Source organism: Tachypleus tridentatus, chromosome 7, assembly GCF_004210375.1.
Source record: "Tachypleus tridentatus isolate NWPU-2018 chromosome 7, ASM421037v1, whole genome shotgun sequence".
Classification (NCBI taxonomy): Eukaryota; Metazoa; Arthropoda; class Merostomata; order Xiphosura; family Limulidae; genus Tachypleus; species Tachypleus tridentatus.
The window spans coordinates 174,111,669-174,130,172 of record NC_134831.1 but is presented as its reverse complement, the minus strand read 5'-3'; the positions used below and the strand labels follow the sequence as shown (position 1 = coordinate 174,130,172).

Here is an 18,504-nt window from a genome sequence, read left to right as displayed (position 1 = left end):
TAAAAAATCTATAAACAATATTATGTTTGGTTTATTTTGTTCTTAATGACCATTTTATTCAAAATTAATAACTAGAGGCTGAACGGAATGAATTAATAATGTTTTATTTAAAGCAAAAAATGTGTTACACCAAAAAGAAAGATCAGAACAGACAACCAATAGACTTAGATCAGTTAAACCACCACCTTAATTAGCGTCACACAAATAAAGAACATATGGAATAAATTAGCAAATTAGGTTTTATTGTTGTAGAAGAAAAACAAAAAGCAAACTTATGGGTAAATGACAGATTTAGCGCCATCTATCACCAGAGTTTCTCCGGTTATATACGAAGCATCGTTAGAAGCGAGAAAAGCGATTGCATTGGCGACCTCTTGCGGTTGTCCTATGCGACCAAGCGGAAATGACTGGGCTGCTTTTTCCTTTAACTGTAACAGAAAGATTTAAAGATATTTAGTTGCATTTAACGTTAAATTTCAATATTAAAAATTGAAAGATAAGTGTATATATAAATTGTATTTACATATATATTTATAACTTATGCAACTAAACCGAATGAATCAAGGAAACTTCTGGCATAGAGTTCAAAATTATGTTAAGAGGGTATTTGGTGTATATGTCTAAAATAAACATCTCCGGTTAGTTATATTCAGTATTGAAATTTGAAATGATTATAAACCAGTATGATTGTTATCAGAGTGGTAGAAACACAGGCTATCTAACAGGGTTCAGAGATGAGAAAAACAAACAAATAAACTTGAAACTGAACAATTAATTACGGTAAATAAATAAAAACAACATTTCCAACACCTTAGGATGACAATGGAGAAGTAAATTAGTTTTATGAAATGTATTGTGTTTATCATAACCCCACATATACCGACACGATCAACATTAAAATGCACATTCTTCTATACTGTTCATATAAAAAACAGTCCTAAGGTGGGGCAGTGGTAAGTATTCGCATTCAAAACCCAAAAACCATCACTTCGACTTCTCTTCACGAAGACTGAAGATAGCCTATTGTGACACAATCATGATCCAAATAGCTTACGGATCCATTACTTTGTTGTTTAGGAAGTTAATAGTAACATTTGGGTCACAAACAATAGCAAACAGAAATAACACCATTACTTTGTTAATTATGAGGTCCCTAGTAATATTTGGGTTTCAAACAACAGTAAACAGAAATAACGCTAATATTCTAACAAATACCAATATTTTATGTTGGACATCACACTATGTCTTTGATTTTAATTAACATTCTTGTACAGTATTTTTTAAGAATCTATTGACTGTTTCTATTATATATCGTATTATAGTTATAATACAACAAACTCATACACCTTTCACGTACTTCATTTGTGTCTACTCCAATAGTTAGCAATATATTTGTTTCAATAAATCCAGGGCTGCAAAATAAAAATAAGCAGAGAGTATTAACATGTAAAATATTTAAAACATTTTTTTACACACTGGGTGACACCAACCAAAGTATTCCATTCTTTATAAATTCTCACAGATTAAAAACATTATACGTTCAACGTATTAGAAATACGAAGAAAATAAATTAAAACTAATAACATAAATCAAACTAAATATAAATATATATATCTTATTAAATTATTATTTATAAATAGAGTAAGAAATACATGTATGGTCTTGAGTGTGACAACGGGAATAGCCTGTCTCAAACAAGAATTACTAGAGGATTGACAGAGGGCGCTGTTAACGTGTTATCTTGCTGTCCTTCTTAAACTCCAGTCTGTAACAACAAATATAAAGACGTTTATCTAAGAAAACCTGTTATTTGTCCTTACGTTAAATTCCGAAGAAACTTCTATATTGCTAAATTTGATTCTCCAAGGTTCCTATAATTCTATTTCCAAAAATACAAAGTATATTTTAACAGGGAGGTGGAACTCACAACCTGAATGGCGTCTTATGCAACACGTCAAGCTAAATTGCCAGGTATAACAGTGACAGTGTTGACCGACTTGCAGTAGAAAGTCACATAACCATCGGCACAAGTTACTACATAAATGTTGTTGGTATTTTAGACATGTAAAACGGAATTAACTGCTGCTATGTCACGAGTTCGTGGTTTATATTACAGAACGTGTTGAGCAGCATTACGTCTCGAACCTTAGACCTTCCCGACAGTAAATAACAGATTAACTTATAACTCAAACAATACAGATTATCTAATATCTTATCTCATTGTTAATCGTAATTTTGTTCATTGTGATTGAGGTAACCCAGAAATTTTGAAGCATCCATAAAATACGTTAACTTCTTTTTAAAATTTAACAGTTTCCACTCCTCAAAATAATTGTTCTTTTACAGCTCTGAAAGAAACCTCAAATTCCTCTCTGATCAACTGTTTTTAGAAAATAAAAAAAGAATAGAAACTGGATGACTGTATCTTTTACAGATTTAGCGTGAAACTATAGAAACAGCTACCTGCATTAGCCGAACTTTATTTATACACAAATCTTCAGCATCCACCGTCATCTCTTAGCTAAATATTGTAGGATTATCCATGACTGTGAACCATGAACTTTAAGGTCAGTGATTGGAAGTATTATAGACTTGAGAAGGCTTAGCTTCCACAAATATACGAAGAGAGGTATCTTTACCCTGACTGCACAATGGGTACCTTTCTCACCTTCTTTAACACATGTTGTGGATAAAGGAATAAAACACCCTTTGTAGAGAATAATTTTTAACAACTCAAAAAATATTATACAACATAAAAAGTACCCGTCCCCAGGAGCCCGGCATGGCTAGGTAACTGAAGCACTCAACTAGAATTCTGAGTGTCACGGGTTCGAATCTCTGTCACACAAAACGTGCTCGCCCTTTTACCCGTGGGGACGTTATAATGTTATATTCCATCTCTCTCTTCCTTGGTAAAAGAGTAGCCCATAAGTTGGCGGTGGGAGATGATGACTTGCTGCCTTTCCCTTGTCTTACTCTGCTAAATTTGGGACGACTTACGCAGATAGCTCTCGTGTAGCTTTGCGTGAAATTCAAAAACCAAACCAAACTTGTCTGCAGTAACAGGAAGAGTGTAAGTCAGTCTAACAATTTATATTATTTCATGAGCTTTAGAAAGGTTAATTTTATTACATTTTTGGTTTCACTCAGAGTCTAAACTTTAATCTACTTATACCACCCACCACAAGAAGTAATTCCCGAGCATTTCATTCATGTTAAGAGACACTCAACAATAATATAGAGTATATCTACATTTATATTATTTAAGTAACGGGACGTTTTTAAATGTATATATATATATATATTTATGATATCTAATAAATAAAATCATATATATAAACTAATGTATATATATATATTTCAAAACGTCACGTACCAGACACCATGTATTGCAATATGTATGTGATATGTGGCAGAATAAGATACCAAAACAAAATACTCTCCGCCTATACATCAGATGCACGGTGCTAATACGTTAAAGAATGAACTGAATTCAGTTTTAAATAAATAAACTTACAAATTAATATGTATCCGAAACACTTTTCTGAACATAGGTTATGAACACATAAAAACACACTTACTTTACTGAGTTCACTGTGATTTGTATGGGAGCAAGATCTGGAAAAATAAGTAATTTTAAAGACAGTCCAACCGGTGATAAATATCTATTTCTCTGGTTTACGTTACCCTGCTTTTAATATAAACACCAGCTTTTTAAATTTCTTATATGAAACGATCATGGCGAAAAGTTTGCTTAAGACGAAAAATAGGTAAATTAGTAATAAATAATCGAGATCATTTTGAGGAATTTCACTTTTATTTTAGTAAATAATAAATAACGTAGGTAACGTTTTCAGTTATTATACAGCAGTGGTGCACAAACTTTTTGAGTCAGGGGCCACAAAAAGACTTCTCGTAACCATTGAGGACCACAAAAAAGGGAAGATTAAAATCGTCCCACAGTTGTTTCACACAAGATGAACATCACATTTAAGAACACACAAATAACGATTACATCAAAGAGTTTGCACATTTTTCTAAGAAATGTTATGATACGTCAACTTTCACGTAGTCAGTGCGATGGATGGTGCTGCATGTCATCTACGAGCTCAGAAATGTCCGGCTTGATGTTTGACGTTGAAAGACGCAAGACTGCTTCCAGATGATCATAAATCAGCTGATTGCGAGTGTTGTTTTTGTTCAGTTTCATATGCGAGAAATCCTTTTCGCAGCAGTACGTGCTGCCAAACTTGTTGATGTGGACAAGTGCGTTCTCTTTCAGATTAGCAAATGTATGAGGCAACGTTTAGTAAAAGTCAAGCGAGCTATTTTGTCGGTAAATAGCACGCAGTTTATCAGATGCCTGGAGATCAGTAAGTTCGAGCTGCTATTCTGCTAACAAGTAATCCATTGACACACTGAACAGATCAGCAAAAAGTTTCATTAACAATCTGGATTGGTCAAACTCATGAAACCGTGAGTTGAAGGATTGAATAAAGGTATCTATCTTACCAAAATAAACTTGTGTGTCAATGTCCTGATTCTTCTGTAGCTGTGACTGAAATGTGGGAAAGTGCATGAAGTTGCCTGATGCTACTTGCTGCCGGAACAACTGCAAATTTGTCCTGAAAGCTGAGACGTGATTTGCAAGCTGACAGACAAGCTGATTTTTACCTTGCAACTTCAAATTCAAATCATTCAAGTGTTGTGTTATGTCTATCAGAAAGGTCAATTTAGCTTGCCATGCTGGATTAGTCACGGAAACCACTTCTGAGGAATTCTATCACCTCATCAGTCAACTTCCAGAATCTTCTGAGCATCTTCCCCCGAAACACCCAGCATACTTTACAGTGATACACAAGGTCACCATTGTCTGAATCAATTTCTTCAAGAAGACTGCGAAACTGACGGTGATTGAGCCCTCGTAATTTGATGAAATTAATGGTTTTCGTCACTAATGCCATCAGTGCCTGAAAACAAAGTTCTACACTGCACAGGCCCGGGATGGCCAAGCGTGTTAAGATGTACGACTCGTAATCTGAGGGTCGCGGGTTCGCATCCCCGTCGCAACACACATGCTCGCCCTTTCAGCCGTGGGGGCGTTATAAAGTTACGGTCAATCCCACTATTCGTAAAAGAGTAGCCCAAGAGTTGGCGGTGGGTGATGATGACTAGTTGGCTTCCCTCTAGTCTCACACTGCTAAATCTGAGATGGCTAACACAGATAGCCCTCGAGTAGCTTTGTGCGAAATTCCAAAACAAACAAAAGAATCTTTACTGCACAGGTTCTGTTGTTGAATAATGCAGTGCAACATCACCAACTGTCTGTTTTGCTTTTCCCGATGCTTCATCAACAGTAGTACCAGCTCGCTACTTTCTCTGGTCATGGCTGGTGCTCCATCAGTTGTTACACTTACCAGTTTCGTGAAATCCAATGAAACACTACTACACAGTCGTACTGTCTCCTCGAATAGAGCAAACCCAGTTGTCTGACCCTTCATAGAACCCATGCCGATTAGTTCCTCTGTGATATCAAACGATGACTACACACCACGAACAAAAACTAGTAGCTGTACTGTTGAACTGAAGTCAGTCGACTCGTCGTCTGCCAAAGAGAAGTAGACAAAGTTGGCTGCTTTATTTGTAAGCTGCCTTGTCACGTCTGCTGAGAGGTGTGAAATTCTTCGTTGAACTGTCATACGATTCAAAGCCACCGTCTATAGCTTGCAAACTGCTTCCAGACACAACTTTTCCGATGCAGTAATCATACATTGTATGACAAAATCACCATCAGTGAACAGTCGGCCAGATTTCGCTGTCATCAACGAAATATCGTAACTGTCCTCACATGCTGCACCTAAATCTGCTGACTGCTTGGAGAACACGCTCTGCTGGTGATTTAGCGACCGCCGCAGAGATTGAATTCGAGCTGTTTGTTCATCACCTACAACGTGGTGGAAATCTTTATGCTTCGACTCATAATGACGCTTTATATTGGATACCTTCGCCACTGCTACTGTCGAATGACACAGCAGACAAATCACGTTCTTCTGTTGTTGAACAAAACAGTATTGCGCAGTCCAATCATCATGAAACTGCCGGTTTTCGTCGTCAATTTTTCTTTTATGATTAGCTGCCATTTTTGTTACGAAATAATTTCAAAATAGGGCTCGTAAGTAAATCTCAAAGAACAATTGGAACGTATGAGATTTCGTGATTACGGAAATATCACGTCATTGTGCCAATGATTAAATGCCTATGTATTAAAGAGAGTTGCTTATTAAATTTTCTTTATTGCTCGACACAATTATGGACCCATTCAGTATCTAATCTAATGTATATTCTTCTATAGCGCTTAATCTTCGCGTAAGCGCGAACTCTCTATGTTTAACTTTCCCGTTGGACATGGCGGGCCACTCACTACTTTGTTGGTTAGGAAGGTCGTAGAGATATTTGGGTTATAAACAATAGCAAACAGAAATAACACCAATATTCTAACAAATGCCAATAGTTTATGTTACACATCTCACTATGTCTTTGATTTTAATTAACAAGAGTGTACAGTAAATTCTATGAATCTATTGACTATTTCTATTATATATCGTATTATAGTTATATACCAACAAACTGATACACTTTTCACGTACTTCCTTTATGTCTAATCCAATAGTTAAGAATATATTTGTTTCAATAAATCCAGGGCTGCAAAATAAAAATAAGCAGAGAGCATTAGCATGTAAAATATTTAAAACATATCTTACAAACTTTAACAGCTGGGTTACACCAACCAAACGTTACTTTTTACTTTTTAAAATCCACAGGAGATAGAAAACTCCTCAAAATAATTGTTCTTTTACAGCTTTGAAAAAACTCAAAATTGTCTTTCATCAACTGTCTTGAGATAATAAAAAATAGGTAAAAACTAAATGACTGCTTTAGCCTTACTTAATTTTGAACTGATAGACAAATCTTCAGTACCCACGGCCATCTCTTGAATATATATTGTAGGATCATTTATGACTGTAAACTGAACTATGAGGTCAGAGATGGGAAGTTTCAGAGACTTTGGAAGGCTCAGCTTCCACAAATATATGAAGAGAGGTATCTTTACTCTGAATTCATAAAGGGTACTTTCCTCACCTTCTTTAACACATGTTGTGGATAAAGGAATAAAACACCCTTTGTAAAGTGTAATTTTTAACAACTCAAAAAATATTAAGGAGTATAAAAGAAGAACTCGTCCCAGGCTTCCAGCTTGGTGGTTAAGGCACTCGACTCGAAATCTGAATCTCATGGGTTCGAATGTCTGTCACCCCACAGGTGCTCGCTCCTTTACCCGTGGGTGCATTATATTCCTCTATTCCTTAGTAAAAGAATGGCCCAAAAGTTGGCGTTGAATGATGATGACTTGCCGCCTTTCCCCCAGTCATACTCTGCTAACTTTGGGATGACTAACACAGCCTTCTTGTAGCTTTGCGTGAAATTCGAAAACCAAACCAAACCTGTCTACAGTGACAAGAAGAGTTTAAGTCAGTCTGACAATTTAAATTATTTCATGAACTTTAGAAAGGTTAATTGTGTTTTATTCTTGGTAACACTCAGAGTCAAAGCTCTAAGCTACTTATACCATCCACCACAAAAAGTAGTTCCTGAGTATTTCATTCATGTTAAGAGACACTCAACAATAACATACAGTAAATCTACATTTATATTATTTAAGCAACGCAAAGTTTTTAAATGGATATAAATATATATGATATATAATAAATAAATGATATATATATATATAAAACAATGTATATATATATATATATTTCAAAACGACACGTGACAAACACCATGTATTGCAATATGTATGATATGTGACAGAATGAGATACTAAAACTATCCTCTCAGTCCATACTTCACATCCACAGTGCTAATGCGTTAAAGAATGAATGATATCCAGTTTTAAATATATCAAATTAAAAATTGATATATACCCGAAACACTTTCCTGAACACAGGTTATGAACACATAAAAACACACTTACTTTACTGGGTTCACTCTTGTTTGTTTGGGAGCAATATCTGGAAAAATAATAATTTTTTAAAAACTGTCATACCGGAGATAAATATCTATTTCTCTGGTTTACGTTACACTGCTATTAATATGAACACTGGTACCAGCTTTTAAATTTTTATATGAAACGATCATCGAGAAAAGTTTTCAAAGGGTGCAATTATATTTAGACCAAAAATAGGTGAAAAAGTAATAAATAATCGAGATTATTTTAAGGAATATTCATTCTTATTTTAGTAAATAATAAATAAGGTAGGTAACGTTTATAGTGATTATACGGTGTATTGACAACACAACAGTAAATAATATTTAGAATAACTTGTTACACTTTCAAATCGATGTAGTAATATTACATTCGTATATTGACGTTGGAGGACGGTTATTATCGCTCAACGGGTAAAACGTAATTTATATGTACACTTTAAACTAATACTGAAAGAAAGCATTAGTTGAGTTTGACATTTCTTCAGTAAGTTGTGAAGCTAAAACTAACAACAACCTTAAAGATTGAAGTTAAAATATACGTATTCTATAATAAAATTAAATATAAAGGACTTATAGAAATCAATAAAAACTACAGACTGAAGTGTGTTTTATTCCATACAATCAGTTCGTTTATTTAACGCTTGAGATTTTAATTAATTAAATATGCTGTAAAAACTAGTTGTGTTGTTAGCTCCCTCTTACGAACGTTTAAGAAATTATATTTGAATAATCTAGGGTTCAAAAGTGTCACTTTAGGTCTAATTTCTGTATACTTGTATCAGTAACCATTTCTAGGTTGAAACCTACTGGTCAAAATTGATGGTGAAACAGAGGGGACTGTACATAACTTAATCACTCAGACAAGAGAATTTGTTGTTTACGATGTGCAAATATACAAAACTTTACTTCAAAAAAATACTTATAATTACTAAACAGTACAAAATGTTTTTGTATAAAATTGTATTTCGTCTTCGAGACTTACGTACTTGTTAAAAACTTACCTAATGCCACACTTCTGGTAAACTGATCTAAAGCGCCTTTCGAAATGGTATAGGTGAGTGATTCAACAAACTAGAAAAAATGACAAAATAATTTGATTAGAAATTAGATCTTGAGAACGAAATAATTACTATTATTATCGGAAACTATAAGTAAATTATAGGACTAAACTTAATGTGATATTAGAGGAGAAACGAGATAAATTATAAATTTATAATTTTCACTTCATTATTAAATTTTAATCAAATCAAATTCTACAATTTTACACTGGCTCTTCCATATTAAACTACTCACTCCCCTTTGGCCGAGAACGCTCGAAACGTTGACAATCGAACCTTTACTTTCAATCAGGTGAGGAACAGCTAGCATCGTCAAATGATACACAGCACTTGGAAGTCAAGAAGAAAAATGTTTTGAATGTTTTTAAACTAACTTTCACAGCAACAGATGGCGAAACTAAACTGGTTTCGGTTTCATATCTCTACAGAATATATATATATATATTTTAAATTTATTTCCGAATTGTTTTATAACGATCCTGTAGAGTTTTCCATCGCTTCCCATGAATGAAATTTGTCTCTATATGAATATAAATTACAAGTTACTAGAATTTCATTTTCAAATACGTTTTATTTCTCAAGTACTTCAAAAATACTTGATATTTCATATCCTCTAATTCTACATTTTACTTTAAAAAGATCTATTAGCGAATTATAACGTGACGTACACATTTCTTTGTTTTAATATCGAAAAAGAATATTCCAATATACGAATCTTAACGAAATTAAATGATAAAAAATTAGATCTTAAAACTTCCAGAAACTAATTTTTACAATACTTATTCAACATACACTGCTGGACAAAATCTTAAGGCCAATGATGATAAAGACAAAATATGCATTTTGCGTTGTTAGACTCAACCACTTCTTTGAGTTGAGCTTCGAATAATAAAAATAACAAAAGAGAAATCAAAAATAAAAACTTTTTCGCGTTTGATAGGGAAAATACAAACACCATGATATTAGCCTAAATACTAGCTGGTCAAAAGTTTAAGACCATACCAAAAAGAAGTCTTAAACAGAGTACCAACCCCAACAAGTGGTCTCAGTAGTGAGTTGCACGGCCGTCATTGCGAATAACTTTAAACATTCGCTTTGAAATGGTCGATATAAGCGTTTCCAGAAGGCTGGCTGGAATGAAATTCCAAGTGGTGAAGATGACTTTACGAAGATCATGCACTGTTTGAAATTGACGTCCATTTCTATAGACTTCCTTTGCCATTCACCCCGAAACATTTTCAATGGGGTTCAGTTCGGGTAAACACACCGGATGGTCCAAAAGAATCACATTATTTGCATTGAAATAGTCCTCTTTCCTGCAAGCATTGTGGATTGCATCATTGTATTGCTGAAAGATCCAGTCAGTTCCACACAAGCGAGGGCCTTTAGTCAATAAGGATGCTCTCTCCAGCATGCAAATGTAGCCAGCTGTTTTTTGACGCCCCTGTATTACCTGAAGCTCCATTGTTCCATGGAAGTAGAAAGCACCCCAGATCATGATGGAACCTTCTCCACTGTGTGTGTAGAAAATGTCTCCGGTCGGTAATCCTTATTGTGCCAGTAACGTTGAAAGCCAGCTGGACAGTCCAGGATATATCTTTTTCTCTTTAGAGAACAAAACTTTCTTCCACTTTTCTACGTCCCATGTTTGGTGTTTCTCAGCAAAGTTTAACCGAGCTGTTTCGTTGTGTGGAATGACGCATTGCCTCTGAAGACGTTTAAAATTTCTCTAGTAGATGCCGTCTTATTGTTTTTGCGCTGTATTCTGCGTCCGTAAGGGCCTTAATCAGGTTCGACGATCGGCTGGTGTATTGTCGGACAACCTCACGAATCCTCCTGCTCAACGTCGGCAACATTTTTTTGGGCCGACCAATTCAAATTCTCATACTGTATCCAACATGGTCCTTTAAGAAATTTGCAACAGCAGTTTTACTACGCCCAATCTCACCAGCGATGGCACGTTGAGAGAGACCTTGTTTTTGCAGCTCGACAATTCTGCCACACTCAAACTCTGTCACCTTTTTAGCCTTTGCCATGTTTTTATCAAATGTCACGCAGGAGATGTCGACAACACTAATACTTGAACACAAATGACTAAATTTCGTTACGTGTTTACCGATTAACGCTTCGTTTCAGTATGGTATTAAACTTTTGACCAACTAGTATTTAGGCTAATTTCATAGTGTTCACATTTTCCCTATTAAATGCTAAAAATTTTATTTTTATTTTCCCTTTTCTTATTTTCATCTTTCGACGCTCTACTAAAATAAGTAGTTGATTCTAACAACGCAAAATGCATATTTTTTCTTTATGTTCATTGGCTTTAAAATTTTGGCCAGACATGTTTGTATAAAGTTCTTTTATTGTGTGCATTTGAAATTCAAAATATTTCTGTTTTTTTGTTGGTTGATTTTTTGTTTTTCCACTGCGATCTATACGCAAGTCACACTTCTCACACGCGAAAGTGCGCAAAGTCACATTTTTAAGTTGATACACACGTCTGTCGTCTGCTACCCGAACAGGCAATTTTTTTACCATTAACATATATACAGCATGAATAATTTCTATGCAGAGTTATCATTTTTTGTAAGTTTTAGTTAACATTTAATTACAGACCTATTTATTTACAGATGATTATCTAAACATTTAACTCATAAAAAGAAAACATATATGCAGAATTAGAATGTCATGAGGGAAAAAGAAAACAATAGTCCTATGTATAAAATAAAATAGCGCTGTCTACCATAAAATACATTATGTAAAAATTAAATCAAGTGAAACAATGTATTTTATTCTACTTTATTTTTCTCTGGATGGTTAGATACTGGAATTTCATTTTTTTTTTTAATATATTACAAAGTGAAATATATACACTTTGTTTGTTGTGTGTTTCATACATGAATATCATAAAGTGAGTACAGTATCACATTCATTAAAACTTATTAAATTTACATTAAAGGAAATTGAACATACTGTTAAATACATATTTACGTTTAAAATTTTAATATTCGTGGAAGGATGACGGGGAATGGGAGAAACAGAAGTAGGCTTACTAACACGTGTACAAGATAATCTAAATATTCTTCATAAGGGCCTATTTATCCTTGCCAGTGAAGAAAAACCAAAAAACATTGTTCATAAGAAGGCCCTGATTTAAAACAGGTTCGTAGTTTATTTTCAAAAATAAAACCTATAATTTTGTGTTCATAAGTTCACAAAATATTTTTTGAACCTTTCGAAATAAGGAACGGGGAAACAGGAAGAGGAGGTGTTGTTTTTCTCGAAAAGATTGGCAGCTTCAAGTAGCACAGCTAGTTTTTTATAAATCTACTATGTGCGTAAATTATTATCCCTATTCTTCCTATCAAACTATTATTTACCTTCCAGTGACATTGCGGAAGTTTTACGGACATACAACCCTAGAAAACGGGTTTCGATACCGTGATAGCCAAAAAACAGATAGCCTTTTGGACTTAAATAGAAACTAATACTACTACGTGTATACAGTATTGAGTAGAAATTGTATATACACACAGTCCTCTCCTTGTTTGTCTTAATATATATATGTGTTTGTGTTGTATATTTTCTTTATTTCTCTACATAACTCTTAGATGTTAGCTTCGTTACCGAACATTGGCTTTCCAAACCGAATCTAGTGTAGCCAAAGAACCATCTTCAGCTGAGTCCTGTACTACTATTCCAGCATTGTTAACCTAAAGAAAAAACAAAACATTTTTAATGTTCCTACTTTCATCTTATATTCATATTAATTTGAATATTTTCGATTCAAAAATAAAGAGCGTGTAAAATGCTAAGTGTATCACGGAATTTTAGACATTTTGGTTTCTAGTGCTATGCCAGCTCTAAGGGTTAGGATGGAAAACTCTGATTGAATTTGTTACTAGACAACACGTGCTATGATAATCTCTTTATTTGAAGAAATTTCTCTTTTCTTTCTACCTCTTACTTTTAGTAAGAAAACCTTCTTTTTTGTTGTAATTAACTATATGGTTAATCCTAGAGAAGGCTTTAGTACAACAGTGGCTATAGGATGATTTGTAATTTACTCGGACATAAATATAATACATAAAAATGTAACGATAGGCTAAATAAAATACTTTAGTTAAAACTTTTACTAGTTTACTCTCTTAAACTTGGAGTGCTAAGCCTTTTATATTTCTCTTAAAAGGTGGGCCTTCTAGGTTTAAACTTTGACCACAAATAATAATGGAACACTAGCCTTCAAATGTTTAAGAATTAGACTCAGAACGAAAGAAAAACAAAAGGTACATAAGTAATGTGTTAAATCTATATTTTCTGTGATTACTAAACTCACCAAAATATCCAGTCTTCCGTAGGTATCAATTGTTAACTTCATGATACGTTCAATATCTAATTCTATGGTTAAATCACCGACGGTACACAAAGGCTGAAATACAAAAGAAAGTGAGCATTTCAAGTTAGAAAACACGAATAAAACTATTGTATGATATTATATGTTTCTTCAGCGTGTGTTTTATTAAAATGTAGTAAGTTATAACATGAGAAAAAAGTTAAAATATTTCAAATAAAACAAATTTGTTTTGAAGCTAGGTATTAACTACAGGTACCAAAAATATCTGTAGACATACGGCTATATTACTAGGGGGTTAATAAAATAGAATAAAACTCTGGTAATAAATGAATGTTTAAGGGCGAAATAAAAATATGGTGACTTTCAAGATTATTTATTAATAAAATACTAAAGAAATTAAAATATTTCACTCCTGAAACCATTTTGACGTTAAAGAAACATTATTGGCGTCACGTTCAATCATGTTTTGTTGAAGTTAAAACAAATGTTTTAAATGTAAAAACTTCACTAACGTGACATAGCTACCCCAGTTACCTGAGCGGTAATGTCCGAGAGTTTATAACGTTAATAATCGAGTTTCGATACCATTGTATAATCTTGTGTTTAACAATAACAACAACAAAAAACATGTGGTGGATGGATTGTATCTGCTACCTGCATCGGCCATGACACACCATATATGGTAATAGTAATGAAAATTCTTTCACGCATGTACAAATCTACAGCTTTCTGTTTTTGATTTTTTGCATTATAAGTAAGCTTACCAACACCAACAGAATTTGGAAACTGTTCACATAAAATAAACATCTGATAAACTCCTCTGCAGAAATATGTTCCTTGTGTTATCAAGCTGAGTACAGTATATTTTGTTGTTAGTATAATTATGATTTCATTGTAACTTATCACATTCCAATTATATTAATTGATTTAATTTTAATGTATCACGATTAACATATACTTTATTACATAACTTACATTTATCAACTTTTAATCGCAATCTGTTACATTCTAGTTATAATTGAGTATTTTAATTATTATGTATAACGTATTAATTATAATCTATTACGTTTTAATCACCATGAACCGTATTTACTAACCATGTTTCACAAGAGATAGACCTTTGTGATTCAAATATTTGGAACTTTTAGTTATTTGATTTCTCTGTTCACAAGTATTTGTTTGTGTGTTGGTAAACATATATTCTGGGTTGAAACAAGTTAAGTATATTTGAAAGAATACATTATAGAACCATGATGTGAGAATACTTTCATGTGTTTTCTTCACAGACCCAGAATAATACCAGAGTTGCAACAACTATATATTTCTTATTTATTTCTTTTGTTCTAAAGTAAAGGTCAAAATGTGTCAGAATTTCTCATTAGTAGAAGAAAAAACGACCTTTAATCTCCTAATAACTCTATAGATTTTAAAAAATTAACCAAAGTTTCGCCTGTGTGGATTCAGCAGGTTTAATATGTTCGAATATTAAACGCTGGATAAAATGAATATAAATGTATATCTGGAGAGTGAACATATCTTATTCTGATTTTTATCTAAGCATTTCTTTTACATTAAATACTTCTATGTTGTTGTTACATAGTGTTGTTTCTAAATTGAGTTTTTGTACTAAATTCTTCTATGTTATATCATGTTTCGTCAAACCTTTAGATTATACAATGAAACTGCTTCACACTCTTCAGCAGATTTTGTCAAATTTTCTTTGTTCCTTCCAGTCAAAGCTAGCCTCGCTCCTAGGCGTAAGAACAACACGGCAGTGGCTCTACCTATCCCTGAACTAGCACCTAAATGTTTAGATATACACTTAAATATCTTAATTTGTAGAAGAATAAAGAGTTTATAGCATTAAACAAACATGTAAAGAATGAACACTTAGTTCATCAATATTAATATGAATGTTGTTCATTTTAATTTATTGTATTAAACGTTTATTTTATTATTAGTGTACAGCCCGTGACAAAAGACGAGGTAGGCAAAACCACCTCAACCCCACAAATTACCTTAACCTTGCATTTCATAACTTACTGAAATAAATACATTTTGTGAAATAAACATTGACCAATAAAGAGCTAGTAAAGTGTAATCGATGCAGTCAAACGTTGGTAAATTCATTTGTGAGCCAATCAGAATTAAGATCATTTATGAAACGAATTCGTAACGTATTCATTAACAATAAAGCGAAATGTATAAACAGCAAAAATGGAAAAAAAATATTTCTTAATTTAAAATTTCTAGGCTAGGTGATCCAGGCTACATCTTCACTTTAAGCTTGACACTCATTATACTAAAAAGGTTTCACGACACCATCACCCCCTCATAGACCTCTTGAACCCACGTCACTAAAATCATAAAATCAAACCATTATCGAACTACTCTGTCTGAAAAAATGCATTTTAGTTTTTATGAATCCTTTTGTTTCAAGAAGTCATATACGAGAGGTGACATTACACACACACACACACACTGGCTTTTGCATGACTTAAATGATAAACAATAAATTTGTTTATTCCTAAAATCAGCTTCAACATTAGCTAATCTGTAGTCATTAAAATGTAATGAAACATTCGTTTCTTATACAATACAAATTAATAAAACAAAATGATAAGGCACTATAAATAGTAAACACACATGGGTAAAGAGATGCCCGAGTCGTTTACCAGGAACACGTTTATTCAAATTAAAACTTTCCAAATGTGACGATTGTTCATAAACCATAAGAATATACCAGTTACCATTTTCTCATAACGACGTTTTAAATTTATTATTGCCGGTCACAAACGTTTGTGTATAAAATATCTAACGTTTGCCCCCCCAGTGGCTCAGCGGTATGCCTGCGGACTTACACGCAAAAATCCGGGTTTCGATACCCGTGGTGGGCAGAGCACCGATAGCCCATTGTGTAGCTTTGTGCTTAAATCAAAACAACAACAACAACGTCTAACGTACAGATATTGTTTCCTGTTATCCAAACAAGACTGTTTGTTATACATGACGGAAAATATTGTTTCACAATATTTCACAAATACAACAATGTGAAATAAAAACATATTTAATACGTTTATTATAAAATAGTATTGATTGTTTCATAATGTATACACAAATAGGTTTCAGATATACTGTTAGAATGTTAACGGTAAGAGGACATACAACATGTTTTTTGTTATATTATTTTATTTATATGTGATTATCGCCACATTCGGTCAAGTTTCTTGTCTGTAGATATAGAAGTTGCCATCCTATTTGTTTATACAAGTAATCTGGAAACAAACAGCAACATACAATTTAATTCTCAGGTCCCAACAACGTATGGCTCCGTTTTGAAAATGTTAGTTTGAGAAAACAAAACAACAACAAAAACACCACACAGCTTTAATTATATTGTGTTAAATATAAATAATCTTCAAACAATAACACAAGTGTAATACTTATAGCAAGAGAGAGAAACACAATAAACAAATTATATATTCTTACATAAATAAAATATTTTTATGAGAAATTTAAACTTTGTTCATTTCACCGAAAATTTCTTTCAAATACATTTATATATCACATTACTTCATGCAGAATAGTAGACTTACCAGGAATTAGTGGACTTCCAACTGTTTGCAGATCATCTTCGCGTTACAGTCAGAGAAACAGCTGCTTGCTGAGCAGTTAATCAGGCAAGCTTCTTGTTACTGATTGGTTGGTTAGGTTCATCCTACAATGTTGGTCTTTTTTGGTAACCTTCCGTTCTATCTACAACATTCACAAACCACGTGACTGATAAAAATGACTTATGATATAAAAATGATAAAGTGTACAATAGTTATAATTACAACGTTTTTACTAGATTAACCTTGAATCTTCGAATATAACAACAATATGTAATTAGCTGTCGATCAAAATAACACGAAAAACTGGATGGATCCATTATTATTTTCTAATAAATCATTTTTAAGGTCTTACGTAAGAGGATACTTCCTGTAATTATTTAAAGTTTGTACGTTACGCCACCAGGAGATTATGCATCTTCACCGAAAGTGAACATGGGCTTGATTCTGCTCTGGGAGATCGACATGCAAGATTTAACTGAAAAAAGTTCAAGACTTCAACATAGTCAGTGGTTATATATGACAGTTCTCTGGTCCACCAGAAAAGTCAGCTTTCACTAATCAGGTGATTTATTTTCAGGTGTAGAATAACAGTACATAGATCAACCTGCAAAAATTAACTAAATCATTTCAAACACTTCTACACAGTCAGTGGTTGTTGTATATAGTAGGCTTTCTTGTGAAATACATCTACCAACAAAGCTAGGTTATAATACGTAACTTTATTTTAATAAATAATCATCTTGTACAAGAAGCAGGCTGTGAGCTTATAAAAATATATCAGATACATTTTATTAATTTTAATAATCAATCTTTACATATTATTACTTTTAAAATACTACATTATTCTCTCAAGTTAATATATTTATTGCAATAATACTTTTTTAAATACGGGATTTCTAGAATAATACCAAATAATTCTAAAAGCTCAAACCAAAATTTATAAGTCAATTTGTTTTAGGCCTAACATCATTTAAACCTTTATCAATCTGTGTATGTTTTTTGCGCTAGTTTAATTAAGGCGAAACTTTATTGTACGTAATACTAGTGATAAATAAATTGATTATGTTATTTTGAAACCGAAAGATAGAGTTTGAAAAAAAAATTGATAAGCTATTATTATTATGATAGATTATATAATTTAATTTAAAATATTAAATTAGGTTAAATATCCTTTAAAAATTATTGATAACGAACCTTTAAATAATTCTATTTGAAAATAAACGTTCTTTTATATTTATAAGTGATGTTCATGTAACTATTTCAATAAATGAAATCATATACTCATTAATAACAATGTATCAGTAACAGATCGTGAGAGCGAACCAACAGTTCAGGCATGGCCAGGTACTTAGTAAGTTCGAGTGGTAATTGGAGAGTCGCGGGTTTGAACCTCCGCCATACGAAACATGATCGCCGTGTTGGCGTTACGAGT

At 33.0% G+C, this 18,504-nt stretch overlaps 1 protein-coding gene across 1 annotated transcript; it reads right to left on the bottom strand.

The window, feature by feature from the left end:
- Nucleotides 1-85: 85 nt before the first annotated feature.
- Nucleotides 86-17,132, bottom strand: LOC143257278 (putative oxidoreductase TM_0325). Its single transcript, XM_076515721.1, has 9 exons — nt 17,055-17,132; nt 13,441-13,533; nt 12,732-12,817; nt 9,340-9,433; nt 9,048-9,117; nt 8,033-8,069; nt 3,582-3,618; nt 1,358-1,412; nt 86-428 (listed from the first exon to the last, which is right to left on the bottom strand). Exons 2-8 carry the CDS (start codon nt 13,480-13,482, stop codon nt 1,398-1,400), a joined length of 381 nt encoding a protein of 126 aa, XP_076371836.1. The 5' UTR covers nt 13,483-13,533; nt 17,055-17,132; the 3' UTR covers nt 86-428; nt 1,358-1,397.
- Between the last annotated feature and the right edge of the window lie 1,372 nt (nt 17,133-18,504).

What these genes read in the sequence shown, in the direction of transcription:
- LOC143257278 (XM_076515721.1), bottom strand. Translation starts at nt 13,482, where the DNA reads ATGAAGTTAACAATTGATACCTACGGAAGACTGGATATTTTG. An exon ending in TACCAGAAGTGTGGCATTAG is followed by an intron (nt 8,070 to 9,047) that starts GTAAGTTTTTAA and finishes TTATTTTTCCAG; the next exon opens with ATATTGCTCCCAAACAAACA. An exon ending in ACAAGAGTGAACCCAGTAAA is followed by an intron (nt 3,619 to 8,032) that starts GTAAGTGTGTTT and finishes TTATTTTTCCAG; the next exon opens with ATCTTGCTCCCATACAAATC.